This window comes from Zonotrichia albicollis, chromosome 21 (genome assembly GCF_047830755.1).
Source record: "Zonotrichia albicollis isolate bZonAlb1 chromosome 21, bZonAlb1.hap1, whole genome shotgun sequence".
NCBI classification, from domain to species: Eukaryota; Metazoa; Chordata; class Aves; order Passeriformes; family Passerellidae; genus Zonotrichia; species Zonotrichia albicollis.
The window spans coordinates 7,915,937-7,932,225 of record NC_133839.1 but is presented as its reverse complement, the minus strand read 5'-3'; the positions used below and the strand labels follow the sequence as shown (position 1 = coordinate 7,932,225).

The 16,289-nt window shown below is 52.8% G+C and overlaps 1 protein-coding gene across 2 annotated transcripts; it reads right to left on the bottom strand.

Annotated features, from left to right (window-relative positions):
• Positions 1-581: 581 nt before the first annotated feature.
• PLPP7 (phospholipid phosphatase 7 (inactive)) lies at positions 582-15,982 on the bottom strand. 2 transcript variants are annotated; one of them, XM_005495231.4, is made up of 3 exons: positions 15,876-15,982; positions 14,744-15,216; positions 582-1,425 (listed from the first exon to the last, which is right to left on the bottom strand). In XM_005495231.4, the coding sequence occupies exons 2-3, from the start codon at positions 15,192-15,194 to the stop codon at positions 1,061-1,063; spliced, it is 816 nt and encodes a 271-aa protein (XP_005495288.1). In that variant the 5' UTR covers positions 15,195-15,216; positions 15,876-15,982; the 3' UTR covers positions 582-1,060. The 2 variants fall into 2 exon arrangements, with proteins under 2 accessions (XP_005495288.1, XP_074412637.1); XM_074556536.1 differs by lacking the exon at positions 15,876-15,982 and having other exon boundaries at positions 14,744-15,482.
• Positions 15,983-16,289: the final 307 nt, after the last annotated feature.

Here is a 16,289-nt window from a genome sequence, read left to right as displayed (position 1 = left end):
GTGCAGGGTGAGATGACAGCACAGGTCCCAGCTCACTCCTCCCTGGCCTTGCAAGCCTGGTGAATTTTTCTTGGGATCCACAGGAGCACAATGATGACAGGACCCCTCCATTCTGCAGGATTCATCCAGTTAGGAAAGATGTCTGATAGTATCCATCACATGCCAAGCATCAAACTGTCTTCTAGAGACAGCTAGACCACAGAGAACTGGAACATTCTGTTCAAAATATGAGATTTTCTTATGGCACTTTTGACGGGGGGGATCCATTTAGGAGACAGCACACTGAGCATGGCAATCACCCTGGATAAGAATCCACCAGGCTTCAAGGAGGCCACTTGTCAATAATGGGAAGAAACAGCACCACATCAAGGCATTATGTGCCCCTTACCAGAGCAAAAACTCCTCCTGCACCCTCACAGAAGAGGTTTTCCTTCCATGTCCTGGGCACCCAACTAGGCCCATCCCACCCAAAGCATCCCCTTGGGCAGAAAGACTGCAGGACCTGCTCCATGCTGACTGTATATCTCAAAGCCACACTGGGCTCGTTTTCTCCCCTCCCTCATGATAAGAACCAAACAGGGTAGGATTTTTATGATTATTTATTATCTGTAAAGCACCAGCAGTGTCCTGACTCTGTACAAGACACAACTGCTGGGCTTACAAAAAGAAAAAAAGCACTGTGGCCAAAATAATTTATCCTCTAAAAAGTTCACAAATGTCTTCTCAGGAAGCTCTCAGGCACTGCCCATCCTGAGGACATACCAAGGTGCCAATGTGAACCACCTAAAGAAGGCAGACATGGAGCTCATTTCTCTCACCTGTAAAGCTTAATTAGGCTGCTGTCCAAACAGAGCTTGAGAATATGGCCAAAACACAGGTAAGGCCCTTGATTTCTAAAACCCAATCCATTACAATAATTTTTTTTTAAAGGTGGGGAAGCAACATTAAAAAACATCACTACTCATGGAAGTTACAACAGCTTCCAACAAACAACACGTAGAAAATACTGGGAGGGGTGGGGAACTCTCAAAGTATCTTCTAGCTTCCAAGTCCTCCACGTTCACCAGATGGATATCAACATCTGACACGTGTTGGAAGACATCCATATCAACTCCACCAGCCTGAACTGCAGGTAGCCGAACACAAAGCCGGAGAGGACGTCGGTGATGTGGTGCCTCCCGATCATCACACGGGACAGGCCCACACAGAGGGCCCAGAGCACCAGCAGGATGCGGAGAGGGATGGCCAGGACCAGGTGGTTGAGGAAGAACTTGGAGAGCATGGCCACCCTGCTGGCGTGCCCGGCGGGAAAGGCGTACGTGTCCATGGTCAGGTAGTCCAACAGGCCAGGGGTGATGTCGTAGGGGCCCTTCCTCTTGGCCAGCTTCTGCAGACCTGCCACGATCATGATGTCCAGGAGCAGGGCTACAAAACAGGAGACACAGAGGGAGCAGTGAGAGACAGAGTTGAGGGCAATTTTCAAGGCATAACATTAAAGGGTTGTTGTAGGAGTGTTGGGGGGTAGCACAGCCAGGACGGACGGAGATGAGAGATCTCTGGAGCCAGGTTGTGGAACTTGGGGTTTATTGCACAGGGCCTGGGTGCAGGGGCCTTTTGGGATTTGGGGTTTATTGCACAGGGCCTGGGTGCAGGGCCCTGCTGGAATTTGGGGTTTATTGCACAGGGCCTGGGTGCAGGGCCCTGCTGGGATTTGGGGTTTATTGCACAGGGCCTGGGTGCAGGGCCCTGCTGGGATTTGGGGTTTATTGCAAAGGGCCTGGGTGCAGGGCCCTGCTGGGAGCTGCAGCCACAGCTCAGAGCAGGCCTGGGAGAAGGAAGGAGTAGAGAGGATGAGAGGATAAGAGAGTAAAAGCATAAGAGAGTAAAAGGGGTAAGAGCTAAGAGAGCAAAGTTCCCATTACACTACAATAAATCATCTCCTGTGTTGAATATTCTAATTCTCAGTAACCAATCTAGTACAAGATACAAATCCTATAGCATTTACATACAGCCCATAAGAATCATTACATTACCATACTGTGTTACATTTTAAACCCTAAAAACTCCTCTTTGGGCCCCTTCTGCCAAGCCAATAGAGTCTGCTCTGACCCTTGGGCCTGTCTGCAAGCAGATGGTATTGTTTGATCAAAAGGGGATCACCTTCAGCCAGCCACACCATTGTTTCCCATTTGTTCAGTAACTGAGGTATCTCAAAGCTTGCTTTCATTTCAATCTCACTTATAGTTTCTATATTATCAAAATCTTTTGCCAGACAATCATATTTATAAGGCTTTCCTGTTTCACCTTCCCCAACAGATTGTCATTGTCTTTAAATAAAAATTTGTGTCTGGTTCTGATGACATGTCCATGGTACAGATGTACACAGCTTCCCCATCCTCAAGTCACCACCCAAATGTTGATCAGCCCTCCCAGTTTGCCCACAGAGGAGGCAAACACCGCTGTCACCATCTGACAGATGAGGCAAATACCACTGTCACCATCTGACAGAGGAGAGCCCCAAACCACAGAGGCGAGAGACCCACCTGGCCAGGAAGAGAGCAGTTGGCAAAGCTAAAATTGAAACTCTTTTGGCCCTCAAACCCCCACTCTGGGTGTTCCCGTTGCTGCCTCCACCTCATGCTTTAGAAACCTTGTGCAGCAAGGCTGACCAGGCTGCAGTGAGCAGTCTGCTGGAGGAGAGGTGCCCCACAGCACTTTCTAGGGTTGTCCCTTGTCCTCTCCCAAGCCCACCACCTCCTCCTACCCAGAGCAGCCAGGGGATCACACCATGCTGACAGATTTCTCACCATGCTGACAGATTTCACTAAGAAAAGAGCATTAGGAACCAGTGAGACAAGGGGAACAATAAAGAAAAATGGGCTCCTGTGTTAGAAACAGCACCATAGCGTGTTGAAGGGTGGGTGACATCCTCCCAGACATCCCCCACCCATCCTCCTTCCTCTGCCAAAGCACCAAACACCCACGAGCCATTTCTTGTTTCTCTCACCTCTTCCTCCCTGTGACTTTCTGCCTGCCTGTCACCCCACACAGCCCCTTCCCTGTGCAAATGCAATGGGGGTACCCCACCTCCCAGCCCAGCAAACCCAGGCTTGTGGGGGCACAGGCACCTGCAGCTGCAGCTCTCTACACCAAACCAACATTCCCCCTTAACAGCTTCAGGAGTGAAACCCATCAGCACTTGTCTACATCTCCCTCCTCTTCAGCCCACCCGCTTCGTCCCAGCCGACAGGTACTGTCATTTCTATTTCCTAGCATCAATTTTATTTCTCTTTAATCCCCTCATCTGCTTTTCCCCAACCCTCCTAATTAGTCAGAGAGCTGATTTCAGCTCCCTGCAGCAATGACAAGAACGTATCTGCCATCACCAGCACAGCCTGCTCCCTCAGCAGGAATGCTAGGGGCACTCGTTTGGCTCCCAGGCCCTGGTAAAGACCATTCCTTGAGAGCTGACAAGGATTCAGGAGCATGGATGGGGGTGTGGTGGTGGTGGGGATGGGAAATGAGATGGCACATGGGAGGCAGCTCCACCTGCCTGCTCAGCACCTGGCAGGAGCTGGAAGTGAGGAGCTGTCACAGCAGCTCTGCTCACCCACCTTCTGCCTGTGCCACCCCCAGCTCCAGCACTGCTTTGGGAAGGGGCTGCTATTTATCCTGGCACAACCCTCTCCTTGTGGCAGACTGCTTTTCTCCCCCATCTGCAGGGATCTTGGACAGCAGGACCTCCCTGAACCTTCTGCCCAATGGGTCAGGCATGCCCTGGGTTCTCAGAGCTGTGGAGGGCAGATAGAGCAGAGGAAAAGATCTGGGTACCAGCTCCTCCCTGGCATGGACAGCAGCAGGAATCCAGGACAGCCACAAAAAGCAGGAGATCGACACAGAGCAAAGGTTCAGGGATGGCACATGAACAAAGGTGTTGAGGCTGCAGCTGGCAAGGAGCTGGAAGGAGGCCACTCACACCAGCGGGTTTGGGTGGACAAGGACAACCAGGGACTGTCCAGCTGCTGCTGGATGTGACCAGCAGGCAGGGGGAGGCCTGCAGCCCACCAGGACCCCCACACTCACCAGAGTGCTTGTCTGCAATTTGCTGATTTTTTTTTTTTTTTGACAGGCTGGCTGTGGGGAGAAAGGGAGGGAGGGATTTCAGACAGGCTGTGGAGCCCTGGAGCAGCCACTCACCCTGGCTCCCTGGTAAGGTCAAATGCTGTGAGCCCAGGCCTGGCTGACCATTGCAGGGCTGCCCTGCCACACAGGGCTCTGCTCATGCTGGGCTTCCTAAATCACCCCAGCCCAACTCCTCACCCCATTAAGTGACCCCAGACAGCCCTGATCCAGCAAAGTGCTTTAGGGGATGATTTTCAGCTTATCAGCTGCATTTCCCACCAGCCCCATCTCACCCTGGACGAGAACTGTGTGAAACTGAAGCTCCACGATGCTCCCTCGGGAACCCAGACTCATCAAATTCTTGGGAACCCAGAAGCATCAGAGATATGATGCACCAGTGCTGCCAAGATAAGGCTCTGGCCCAAGCTGCTCTGCTGAAGTCAGCACCAATTGCATTGCTGGGAAGCCAAGCCAGGGCTCCAGAACGAGTCTGTGCACCCCAACAGATCCCAGTGTCTCCTCCACAGTGTTCAATAAATTCCCTAGAGACCATTCCCCACCAAACCTGCCCATGGATCAGCAGCACCAGTGCCATGTGCTCTAGCAATGTGTGCTGCTCACCACTGCCTGTCAGTATTTTGCACTGGCAATAGTTTTTACGGTCAAAGGTGATGTCAGGGCAACTGGAGGGATGCAGGCATGTGTGCATGGAGGTGTTCAGGGCATGGAGAACAAGCCAAAGAGCAGTTCTAATAATCCTTTCATTCAGAAGATGAATAAAATGGGCCTTCAGTACTGCTAGCTTTGATTTTCGTCAAATGATGCACAGAAAGCAAAAAGCTTCATTTGCCCACATTTCAGGATGGGAAGGCATGACAGCATTAAAACCAGGGGTTAATTTGCCGTTAAAAGAAAAAAAAACCCACAGAAAATCCCTTGTCTGGTGCTTTTTCTGTCACTTCCCCTTGCACTTTCCGTTCCTTTCATGGAGATTTCTTTATGAAACAGCCACAGCAGCCCCTGAGGCTTGGGGGGTCCCACTGCCCTGGGGTCTCTGCTGTTCTCCTTCCTACTGTCTGCTGTTCCCTTTCCCAGTGCTGGATCTCTGCTGTTCCCTTTTATCAGTGCTGGATCTCTTCTGTTCCTCTTTTAGCGCTGGATCTCTGCTGTTCCCCTTCCCAGTTCTGGATCTCTGCTGTTTCCTTTCCCAGTTCTGGATCTCTTCTGTTCCCTTTCCCAGTGCTGGATCCCTGCTATTTTCCTTCCCAGTGCTGGGTCTCTGCTGTTCCCCTTTTAGTGCTGGATCTCTGCTATTTTCCTTCCCAGTGCTGGATCTCTGCTGTTTTCCTTCCCAGTGCTGGGTCTCTGCTGCTCCCCTTCCCTCTCCTGCTGCTGCCAGCACAGGCAGGGTGAATCAGCAGGCAGTGCTGCTGCCAAGGGCCCATCCTTGAGGAGCAGCCACAGACAGTGCCATTGCCCAGCAGCCCCATCCTTCAGGAACAGCCACAGACAGTACCACTGCCCAGCAGCCCCATGCCCAGCCCTATTCCCTCCCAATCCCATGACCTACATTCCCACTCAGACCTTGGTTTCCTTCCTCCCCTTAATGCACATCAAATCCTCCCTCCTCGGGTGGGCACTAAGGGGTTAACTGTATCGGGTGCTGCAGGTCGGTGTCTCTGCACTGGGGGCTGCTCCTGCTGTTCAACCCCAAGCTCCTGAGCCTTGCACCTGCCACCTGCAAACCAGCAGCACCACCTTGGCTCTGTCCTTCCCTGGTGCCTCACAGAGCCCTGCAAATCCTCCAGGCTGGAGGCTGGAGCAGGCACAGCCCCAGGAGAGCCCATGGAAGGAGCTGCAGCCTGCACTGGCTGCTCTCTGGGGACCCTGGGGCTGTCAAAAGCACAGCAGGCATGGCAGAGTGCCACCTGACTGAGGCTGGGATGAGAGGAGCAAGACATTTTAATGTGAAGCATTTTTTTTTCATCGTGCCTTTCCCCCCCCCAGAGCCAGGTAGAACTGGATTTAAACCAGAGGCATCACTGGATGTAAAATCCAGGTGGTGCTGTATTTGAGACTAAAGAAACGATTAGCTTTTGCCCATTCTTGCTCCTTTCACATTTTTCTGAAAAAAATCAGGAATTTCCCTGTTGACCTGGTGTTAAGGGAAACAATCCTTCAGATTTCCAACACAAAACCACCATGTCCCCAAATCCTACATTAACATCTACAATTTCCTTAAAACACAAAACCAAAGAGCAAGTCTTGTCCTGCCTGTGACAATTTTAGCATCAGAGATCACCTTGGTATTGTAAAAAGCCAACATCTGGCATCAGATGCACAGTAAATGAGCTGAAAGTGAGCCCCCTGGGCAGGCATTTTATATCTATTAATAAGGAAAGGAAAACAATTATCTGCCAAATGTGAGGAGCCCATTATGAGCAGAGAGGTGAGCAGAGAGGAGCCCTGTGCAGGCTGGGCACAAGGACAAATCTGAACCATCAGCAGCAGAACCAAACCCCAAAGCTTGAATTTAAAAGGAACTGAAGCAGTTGGATGTCCCCTGTCACCATAAGGTCCTTTCTGTCCCCAGGGTGGCATCTCTGCTGCTGTCCCTGAAGGCTGGAGGAGGCTGAGGATGGTGTGAGCACCCTTGGGGACATGGTCTGCTCCAGGTTGGGGCCAGGCAGAGTCTCCAGGGAGGGAGGCAGATTCCAGCTGGGCTGTTTATATAAACATGTTATCAAAACCACAGCTGAAAAACAACCTGGGTGCAGTTCCAGGGGCAGGGGGGGAGGAAAAGAGGAGAAAGCCAAAAGAGCCCTTGGCCTCATCTGCTCCTGCAGCCCAGATCCACGTGACTGCACACACATGGGGCTGCCTGCATGACACAGGGCTGCTCTCCAGAGATTGGGATCAGAAACACTCACAGGCTGGAGTCAGCCCCCAGAACCACGACTGAGCACATGAGGAGGGGAAAACAGGGAGGTGAATGCCCAGGAATGGAGAGTGAGCTCATCACAAAAGCTCAGGAGGCCCCCAATGTGGGAGCAGATGTGCCTCAGACAAGATGTGCACACACAGAGCCAAGCTGGGGACAACTCATTGTCTGGGCCTCAAAGCCAGCGTGCTGGAGGTGCCACGTGCTCCCCACTGCAGCTGCTGAGGCCAGGTGTGGGGCCAAGACTGGCTTGGAAAATTCTGTATTGCCCACATTGCCCACCCTCACCCAGTGCTGAACTCTGGACAAACGCCACCACTCCCAGGAAACACTTTCTTCAGCTCCATAATTAGAATTCATAATTTTCCCCCTCCTTTTTTCTTTTTACTTACTTACCCCCTCCTACTCCTTCTGAACTTCCCCAATCTCCTGCAGGCATTGGGCTCCCTGACCTGGAAAATGAGCTGTGTGTTTGCAGCCTTATCTCGTTGGCATTAATGAAAGATGCAGCTTTCAAAAGAGTCTTCACCCTCTCTCCAGTGGAGTCAGCAGCACCTGGAAGAGGTCCACTCTGGAAATGAACCCCTCCATTCTTTGTCCCCAAATATGGCACTATTGGGTGTAAGAGCTGACAAAAAGCATGACACACGGAAGAGCCAATGAATCAGGCATTTTGCTGTTTGAGGGGGGGGTTATTTTTTGGCTGAACAAGCATCAGTGTGGGGTAAGTGGTCATGGGGAGGTGATAAAATGGTGGAAAGCAGAATTGTGCAATTAATTAAAATAAAACCCCACAATGAGTAAAAATAGATTTGCTATATTCTGGATGATTAGAAGCAGCCCTGAGTGCAAACACAGGCTGCCTGGAGCTCTCCCTTTGGAAACACTGTGCCCTGGGAGCTGGGAAATTTGAACTCAGCATCAAATACTGAGTGGGGCTGCACAGGCTGGGGAGAGATGCAGGCAAGAGGGGGAGCACAGTGAAAAGGGCTCGTGCTGCTGGGGAAAAGGAGCTGAGCAGCCCTGAGGATGGCTCATCTGCCTCCAGAAGGGCTCTGACAGCTTGAAATGCTCCTGTACCCCATGGCAGCAGCACAGGAACCACCAGCACACCCCAGAGCCACTCCCAGCACTGCATGGGATGAGCTGGAGGAAGAAAAGTGCCTTGGGCTGAGGACCAGCAGCATGGCCCAGGCACAAAGGACGGGATCCTTGATGGCCTCAGTGCTGTTTGGGCTTGGAGTTCCACCCCATTGCTTTCAAAGAGGCAAACTGGCAAAAAAAATTTTAAAAATTTAAATTTTTTAAATTTTAAAAATTAAAAATTTAAAAAATCCGACCTTTTAAAATTTTAAAAATTCAAAAATTTAAAAATCAGACCTTTTAAAATTTTAAAAATTTAAACTTTTAAAAGGTCTGATGCTGTGATGCTCACAGGGTCTCCAACCATCACACCTCCCAGCGTGGACCCAGATCAGGTACCTCTGCCAGCATCCCTGGTTCTCTGTTCCAGGTTAGAGCATGGAGATTTCCTCAAAGTGGAGGAAAACAGGAGAGTCCATCTGATTCCCCTCTTTCCCACCCCATCCTGACCCAGAGCAGGATTTCCTAAGGGCTCTCCCTGCTGCTGCTGCTCCTCCCAGCTCACCTCACTGCCCACCCTGCTCTCCCCAGCCGCTGCTCCTGTCAGGGCGAGTTAGAGGCAGACACACTCCCCCATCCCTGGGAGCTGCCCTGGCTCTGCTCCTGCAGCTCTGCCCGGTGGAACAGCCACTGTCCCCTCGGAGCTGCAGGCAGGGGCAATGGGAAGTGGTTCCCGCAGTGACAGACACAAGGATGACTCATTTCCCATGTTTATTCCCCCTCTTCCCATTCAACAACCCTCGCACTTCTTTTCTCTTTTGCTCTGCATGCAGGCTCGGTTTCTCTGCTGGCTCTGCTGGGTTGGATTCCAGCTCCAGGGTTGGATTCCAGCTCTCTGCACGTTCCCCAAGGGCTGCACTCTGCTGCCTGCAGGGCTCGCAGCATCCCCTGCAGCCGGCCAGGACCTGAGCAAATCGGTGCTGCCTGGTCCCAGGGGCTGATCAGAGCATGGAAACACCCCCGTGCCAGCTCCAGCCACAGCCAGATGAGTGCCAGGCTGTCCCTGCCTGTCCTTTATGCAAGGGGACACTGCAGGCAGCAGGAAGGGGGGAGGCAGAGCTGGGCATTGCTGCCTGCTCAGAGATGCCTGAGCTCATCAGCTGTGAAGGGATGAAGGCTGAGCACAGCACCCACCACAGACCACGGGCTTCAGCTGCTGTATCTGGGCAGAACAGAGGCAGATTAGCAGCCTGGAGTGCTGAAGGGGAATGTTTAATGCCAGGCTGGACCTGTGTCTAAATGCTGGATGCAGGGGCATCTGCGCTGTTCCCTCTGCCTGGCACCTTCCATGGGTCACTCATGGTGGGTTATTTGGCACTGAAAGGTTTCCACCTCACTGGGCAGACGTGCTGCTGGCTCAGTGAGACCTTGGTGGGCTCAGTGAGACCTTGGTGGGCACTGGCAGGGCTGGGAGGGGAGGGGGACAGCAGCTGAGCCCCCTCCATGTGCCAGGCTGCCCAAGGAGGGATGGATGGTTCCACAGGGCAGCAGCTCCTGAGCTGCTCTAGCCATCCCTGATGGAATGTGCTCTGCCCTGCCTGGCTCAGGAAATCCCTCCTCTCACAGTGCAAGAATGAAAGGGGAAAAAACAGACACATCTGGCCCCAAACCATCTCTGGGGCTCTGGGCTGAGCAAGCTCTGCTGGATTCAGACTGATCCATCTGCAGCTCCCCGGCCTCTCTGCTGGGCCTGGGCTGCCCTGAGGCTCAGCTGACAGGATCAGCTCCTCTGCACTGCCTGGGCATCTCATCTACCCCGTGACCTTTACCAGCACCAGGCTGCACTGTCTGCATTTTTCATCCTCCATAGAGAAGCAGGACAATACCTGAAGCACATCTGTATTGTTAGAACAGGGTCACTGGGGTCTCAAGGGGCTTGGGGAAGGCATTTTTCTCTTTCTCCTTCCTAATCCACCAATTTCTTGTAAATCTGGTCTTGCTTGGAAGCTGCCAGGATGGGACCACAGAGTCCTGACCATATTTATGGATTTATAATTTTCTTTCTTAGGGGGTCTGCAGGGAATGCTTCAGAATGTCATGGCTTGGCTTCTGGTCAGAGTAAAGCTAGGTCAATATTCAGGAAGAAGGCTGGACAGATCAAGAACTTCCTCCCTGCTGACCTCCAGGAATGGAAAAGCTGCCCTGGGCTCCCTCCTTTGCTCCTCCTGTGGCATTGACCCATCCCCAGCCTGACACTGCTCGCTGATACACCCACACCCTGAGGCAGTGCTGTATTTAATGGGATAAATGCTCAGTGACAGCTCCAAAGAGCCATCCTGCCCTCCAAGGGGATGCAGAGCCAGCTGGAGATGGCTGAGCACCAGGCCCAGTGTCACTGAGACAGCAAGCAAACAGAGGACAAGGGATTTTCTCTTCTCCTAGCCTGGGTGCCTGTTCCAGAGAGCAGAACCATTCCTGCTCCTTCAAACCAAGCACAAACACAATTTCACATGCAAGGATGACCCAAGCAGGTGCCTCCCAACAGCAAAGGCACCAGCTGGATGGCAAATAGCTTAACACAGCAGGGGTTTGGCTGTAAACACAAAAGTGGGGCCTCACTAGAGTGACCACCTTGGGTGGGCAACCATATTCCATCCCCAGTGACCATATTCCATCCACAGTGACCACATTCCATCCCCAGAGACCACATTCTATCCCCAGTGACCACATTCCATCCCCAGAGACCACATTCCATCCCCAGTGGCCACATTCCATCCCCAATGACCATATTCCATCCCCACTGACCATATTCCATCTCCAATGACCACATTCCATCCCCAGTGATCACATTCCATCCCCAATGACCACATTCCATCCACAGTGACCACATTCCATCCACAGTGACCATATTCCATCCCCAGTGATCACATTCCATCCCCAATGACCACATTCGATCCACAGTGACCATATTCCATCCCCAGTGATCACATTCCATCCCCAGTGGCCACATTCCATCCCCAGTGATCACATTCCATCCCCAGTGACCACATTCCATCCCCTCTGCAGTGACAAGGTGCCTGGATCTGCAATGACCATCAGTTTAACAAGATCAATCTGTTTAGCTTAATAAATAGGTGGTGAAGAAATTACTTGAGCACTATCCAAAATACTGAAAGGCAGAAGAGATGATGGCTGGAAGGGCTGTTCAGCTGGAGAGAGAAGGGTATGGAGACGCAATGAAGGGGAGAGTCCAACTAAAAGCTCTTGTGAGAATCCCAACCACTGCAGTAATACAGAAATGGCTCTGACAAGTTCACCCTCACTTGTAACTGCACATCAGATTGAGTGTTTGGGTTTTTTCCCTTAACAAATTGAACAGGAATAAATTAAGGGATGTGCTACAGCCTGTATTTTGCCGTGGGTTAGATCGATGATCCAAATGTTCTTTGCTGGCTTTGCAGTCAATGAATCACTAAATTTGGATCCACATCCTCACCAGATGGATCAGAACCAGAAACCGAGGTACTGCTGCCCCCAGGGTTTAATGGAATTTCTGTCTGGTTCTGAAGCAGATCTGGGCATTTTACTGAAAGTTTTATAACTGCTTTCCCCCTGCAAGCCCAACTGCAAAGTTCAAATTACTTTCCAAGCACCTCAGTTTTCAGGAAACCCTTGTGATTGCAGAGAAAAGCTTGAATAGCCCTAAAAGTTCCAACAATGGCAGACAAATAAAATGAACTTTATAACTGGGGGATTTCCTGGGTTATGATTTTATCAATTTAGCCAAGGGGTTGTAGAGCTTCTCCCTGACTTTTGCTCAGCCAGGGCTGCTGATGCTGAGACAATCTTCCTGAAAGCATGTCCTGGCAGAGGGATTTTTACAGTGGGCACAGATATCTGCTTTCTCCCATCTTTTCAGTAACAGGCTGTGTGTGCTTCTCTGGCTGGTTTGGCATTTGCTGGAAAGGATCACTGTGAGAAGGGGAATCAATAAATTCCATCACAGATGACAAACATGGAGGGAAAACATTGCTTGGGGTTGTTAATCAGCATCTGCAGAGGGGATGGATGGGGCATCCCAGGGTCAGACCCCCTCACCTGAAATGCCCCCACAAGTGCTGGCAAAGCCCTGGTGGGAGCTCCTCCTCCATCTGCAGTGGTGCTGCTGCCAGGCTCCCAGTCCCCCTCCAGCAGTCTCCTGTCTCCTAGCCTGGGAAGCCTGATTGCAAATCCTAAACAAGTGCTCTATGATGGGCTGGCTGCCTGCCCAGAGACTGCATCAGAAATTCTGCTTGATGGATCAAACCCTCAGCCAGCCGGGGAAGGGAGGAGAGCCCGGGGAGGCACTCAAGGGGTGCCACAGACAGCCCCAGCTTCCCCCTTCCAGCAGGGGAACACCAGGAGGTTCCCTTCCCTTCCCTTTGGCCTGCGCCTAAACAGGAGGGCTTTAAACCATATCCTGGTGGATTTGAACCACAGGAAAGCAGCAGCAAGAGGGACCAAGGATGCCAGATGCAGCAGAGGTGCCATGACCTTCCTGTCTACACAAGACCCCACTTTTCTTGGGGACCCATCGAGGTCCAGCAGCCCCAGGCTCCTTCTCCACCAGCAGTGCAGATACCATGGCAGCAGCTACTCAAACACTCAGAGTTTCTGACTGCAATCTTAAATACCAGCCCAAGAGATCTGCTCTGGGGGATGACACCAGTCCTCCTGCAGAAGCTCTGGCAAGAGAGGCTGAGGGCACCTTGGCCAGCCCCACCACTCACTGCTGTCCTTTCAGAGGGAGCAGTGGGGCTCTTTGGGAATTGCCAGACCTATGGAACTGGTCCTTCACACCAGTTAACTATTTCCTGTCCTGGCAGTGGGAGTAGTGTGTCTAGGCAAGGATGCAGTGCTCCAGAACCCCCAGCTTGTCCCTGGGCACCATGTTGGAGCTCAGGAGACCTGGAGATGTGGGTAGTGTTGCAGGGATGAGCTCTCCCAGCCACCACTCCACAAAGTTAGAACATGACCCTGAAGTGGCTTTGCATTTGTCCTCTTCATATAGTAACAGAAGGGTGAGAAAACCTTCCTTGTTTTTAAGCCAGAAGGGGCACCAGCTCTTTGCAAGGATCTCAAATATTCTGGAGTCAAAGCAGTCAGAGTTTTCAGGCTCCAGCCCCGTCAGAGGCTCTTGGGTCAAGAGACATCTGGAGGCTGTGCTGGTTGCTGTTAGTCACCTGCTATTTCATCCTCGTGCCCTTTTGGATGGCTCCTGTGTTCCCAGGAGGGGCTGACCCCAGCCCTGAGGAGCCCCTGCAGGAGCTGCTGATGTCAGTGGGTTCTGCATCACGCTGGAGCTATTCTGGCCTCTTCCCACCACAGCCTCCCCCCAGGAGATGTCACAGCACCAGCACAGTCTCCTCCAAAGGCACAGGGGAGAAAAGGCAGCTCCCACTGTGCTTTTCAAGCCAGTCCAGGTTAGTCTCCACCCTCTCTGAAGGATGAACTTCTTGTGAAAAAAACCCCAAAACCTGGGGTTGCTGAGCTGGGCCACGTCACAGTCAGCCCCTGCAGACAGGACGTCCCTTTCCTGTGGTGCCTGCGAAATAAAGTGTCCCTGTGGCCTCTCAAAATGCTCCCTGAGAAGAAAGGGTCTAAATCCAATGTTTTCAATTTCTCATACCAACCAGAAGTGGGATTGCTGAGTTTTTAGGGAGGGTGAAACACCAGGGTGGGTCACAGCCAGAGGAGAGGGTATTTAGTCACAAGGAAAAACAGGATAACTGGATCCTGTGCCAAAGGGCAGAGGAGCAAGAAGAGCAAGGTCCTCAGTTACACGTGGCCTGGGCAGGTTGGGGACAGGATCTAAGCAAGTCACAGCCAGAGCTCATCCTGGTCACTGGTGGGACACCAGGGTGGGTCCTGGTCAATGGAGGAGCCAAACCCTCCAAAACATCCAGAAACAGGGACACTGACCACCACCATGCAAGGAAGGACTAGCAGGAGAGCCAGAGGGATCCCAGCCTGCCTACACAGCCTCTGGGTCACATTAGCACATGGAAACGGGGACAGCAGCAAGAAAGGTACCCAAGGGAAGGAGGATGTGAGAGCAAACTGCAGCAGGGAAGGTGACAGGACTCACATCACATGGAATCTGGTCAAGAAGGTGGCAAGGGGATGGAAATAACACCCTCAGGAATTAATCCAGATATTAGGGACTAAGATCTTTATGATACCCTATCAAACACCAGGCAGATGACCACAGATTAAATAAAAGACACCACTGCTGGTATCCACCCTCCCACCACGGACACTGTCCAGTCTGACTGGACAACCCTGCCCCACGCAGCACCAGGGGCCTGTCCGTGCCCCACGGCTGTCCCCAGCTTCCATGGTCACTGCACCCCTCTTAGACACCTTCCTGTGCCATCCATGACCCCCAGCCCCTGGGACCAGGAGGGCCAGTAAGTGCAGCATTCACCCTAAAGGTCACTCCCTGCTTCCCGACCACTTCTGATGCCGGGAGCAGCCAGAGGAGGAGTCCCAGCACTGCTGCTGTCCCTTGTGAGGAGGGCTGGGCTTCCCCAGCAGGGAGGGAGGTTTGCCACTCACCCAGCAGCAGGTTCATGAGGACCTCCTGGCCTGCCAGCGTGCTGCTCTTCACCAGGCAGATGAGCGTGCCCGCGATCCAGGGGATGCCGTGCCCTGTTATCCCCAGCAGGTTGATCATGGAGCGGGCACCCCCCCAGGAGGAGGCTCTGTTGGCACACACCCCCAGCCTCTTGGACATGCAGATATCGATGGCCAGCAGCGAGTTGAAGGCGATTCCCTTGAAGGAGGGGTTGAGCTGCATGCAATCCTCCTCGGGCAGCTGCTGCGACTGCCGCCGCTCCTTGGGGCCGCCGCTCTGGGCACCGGCTGCCCCGGCCTGGCCGCTCTGCTTCCTGCTGGAGCTCCTGCCCTCCTGGTTCCCCTTCAAGGGCTGGTTCAGGGACAGGAACTCAGCCCTGTTGAGGACATTGTTCCTGTCTCTGGCCCTGGAGCGTGGCTGGGATGCTGGCATTGCAGTCTCTCTTTAACGCAACCTGCTTTGCAAATACCGGCAAGGAGAGAAATCCCTCTTGTCCCCGCAGAAAGCTTCCCCCACTCCCACCCTCACAAGCTGTGAATTTGGGAAGCCACAAAGGTTCCCCTCTGTTGCAGTTGCCCCCAGCACAGGCTGCAGCTGTTAAATATAGAGTAAGGAATGCACATGGCTGTTTACTTCATGGGCCTAGCAAGCTTGGAAGGAAAATTAATGCCAGGCTTGGCAGCCACTCCAGTGCCAGGGAAAAAGGTTGGACAGCCAATAGATATGAAGAAGAGGAGGGAAAAACATTGTGCCAAAGGTTGGTTGCTTCTGGCCTGGTCTATTTAAATCTTCCAATTGCTTATTCCCCTGGGCTGCAAGGGAAACTGGGAAACGTAGTTCTTTTTGTGCTGCAATTCACATTTCAGTGCCAGAGTCAGAGCTGGGGATGATGGCATCCCCCTCCCTCCTCAGGGCATCCATGAGGGGCTGTGCTGCCTGCCTCTGCAGCACCAACACCAGGTGTCACCAGGCACTTCCCCTCAAGGGGTTTCCCCCAAATCTTCCTGATTAATCTGTTCTTCAGCTTCTCCCCCCCATACCTGGGCAACCTGAATGACCCCCTGGCATGGATACCTTTCAAAGCCCACCCTCCCTGCATTTTCCATCACTCACCTTGGAGAAGCATCACCTGCCTCCTGATCACCTGGGAAGGAGCTGCTGATGAATTCCCATCCTCCTTCAATTCCCATCCTCCCTGATTTCCCATCCTCCCTGAATTCCCACCCTCCTGCCCCGGCGCCGCTGCGTGGCCTCGATAGCGCACATGTCCCCACTGTGTCCCCAGCCAGCACAGCCCGAGCTGGCAGCAGGTGACAGCCACTGCTGTGTCCCCTGACAGCAGCACAGCACTGGCCCCAGCAGCACAGACACTCTGCCAGGCCCCAGGGAGGGCAGGGAACACCTGCTGTCCCTCCTGTCCCCCCTGCCACGCACGCTGTGCTCCATCACTGTCACCTCCCACCTGAGACACCCGTGCCCCTGGGAGTATCCCTGCAGCTCCAGCTCATGGGCTGAAGGATCATCCAG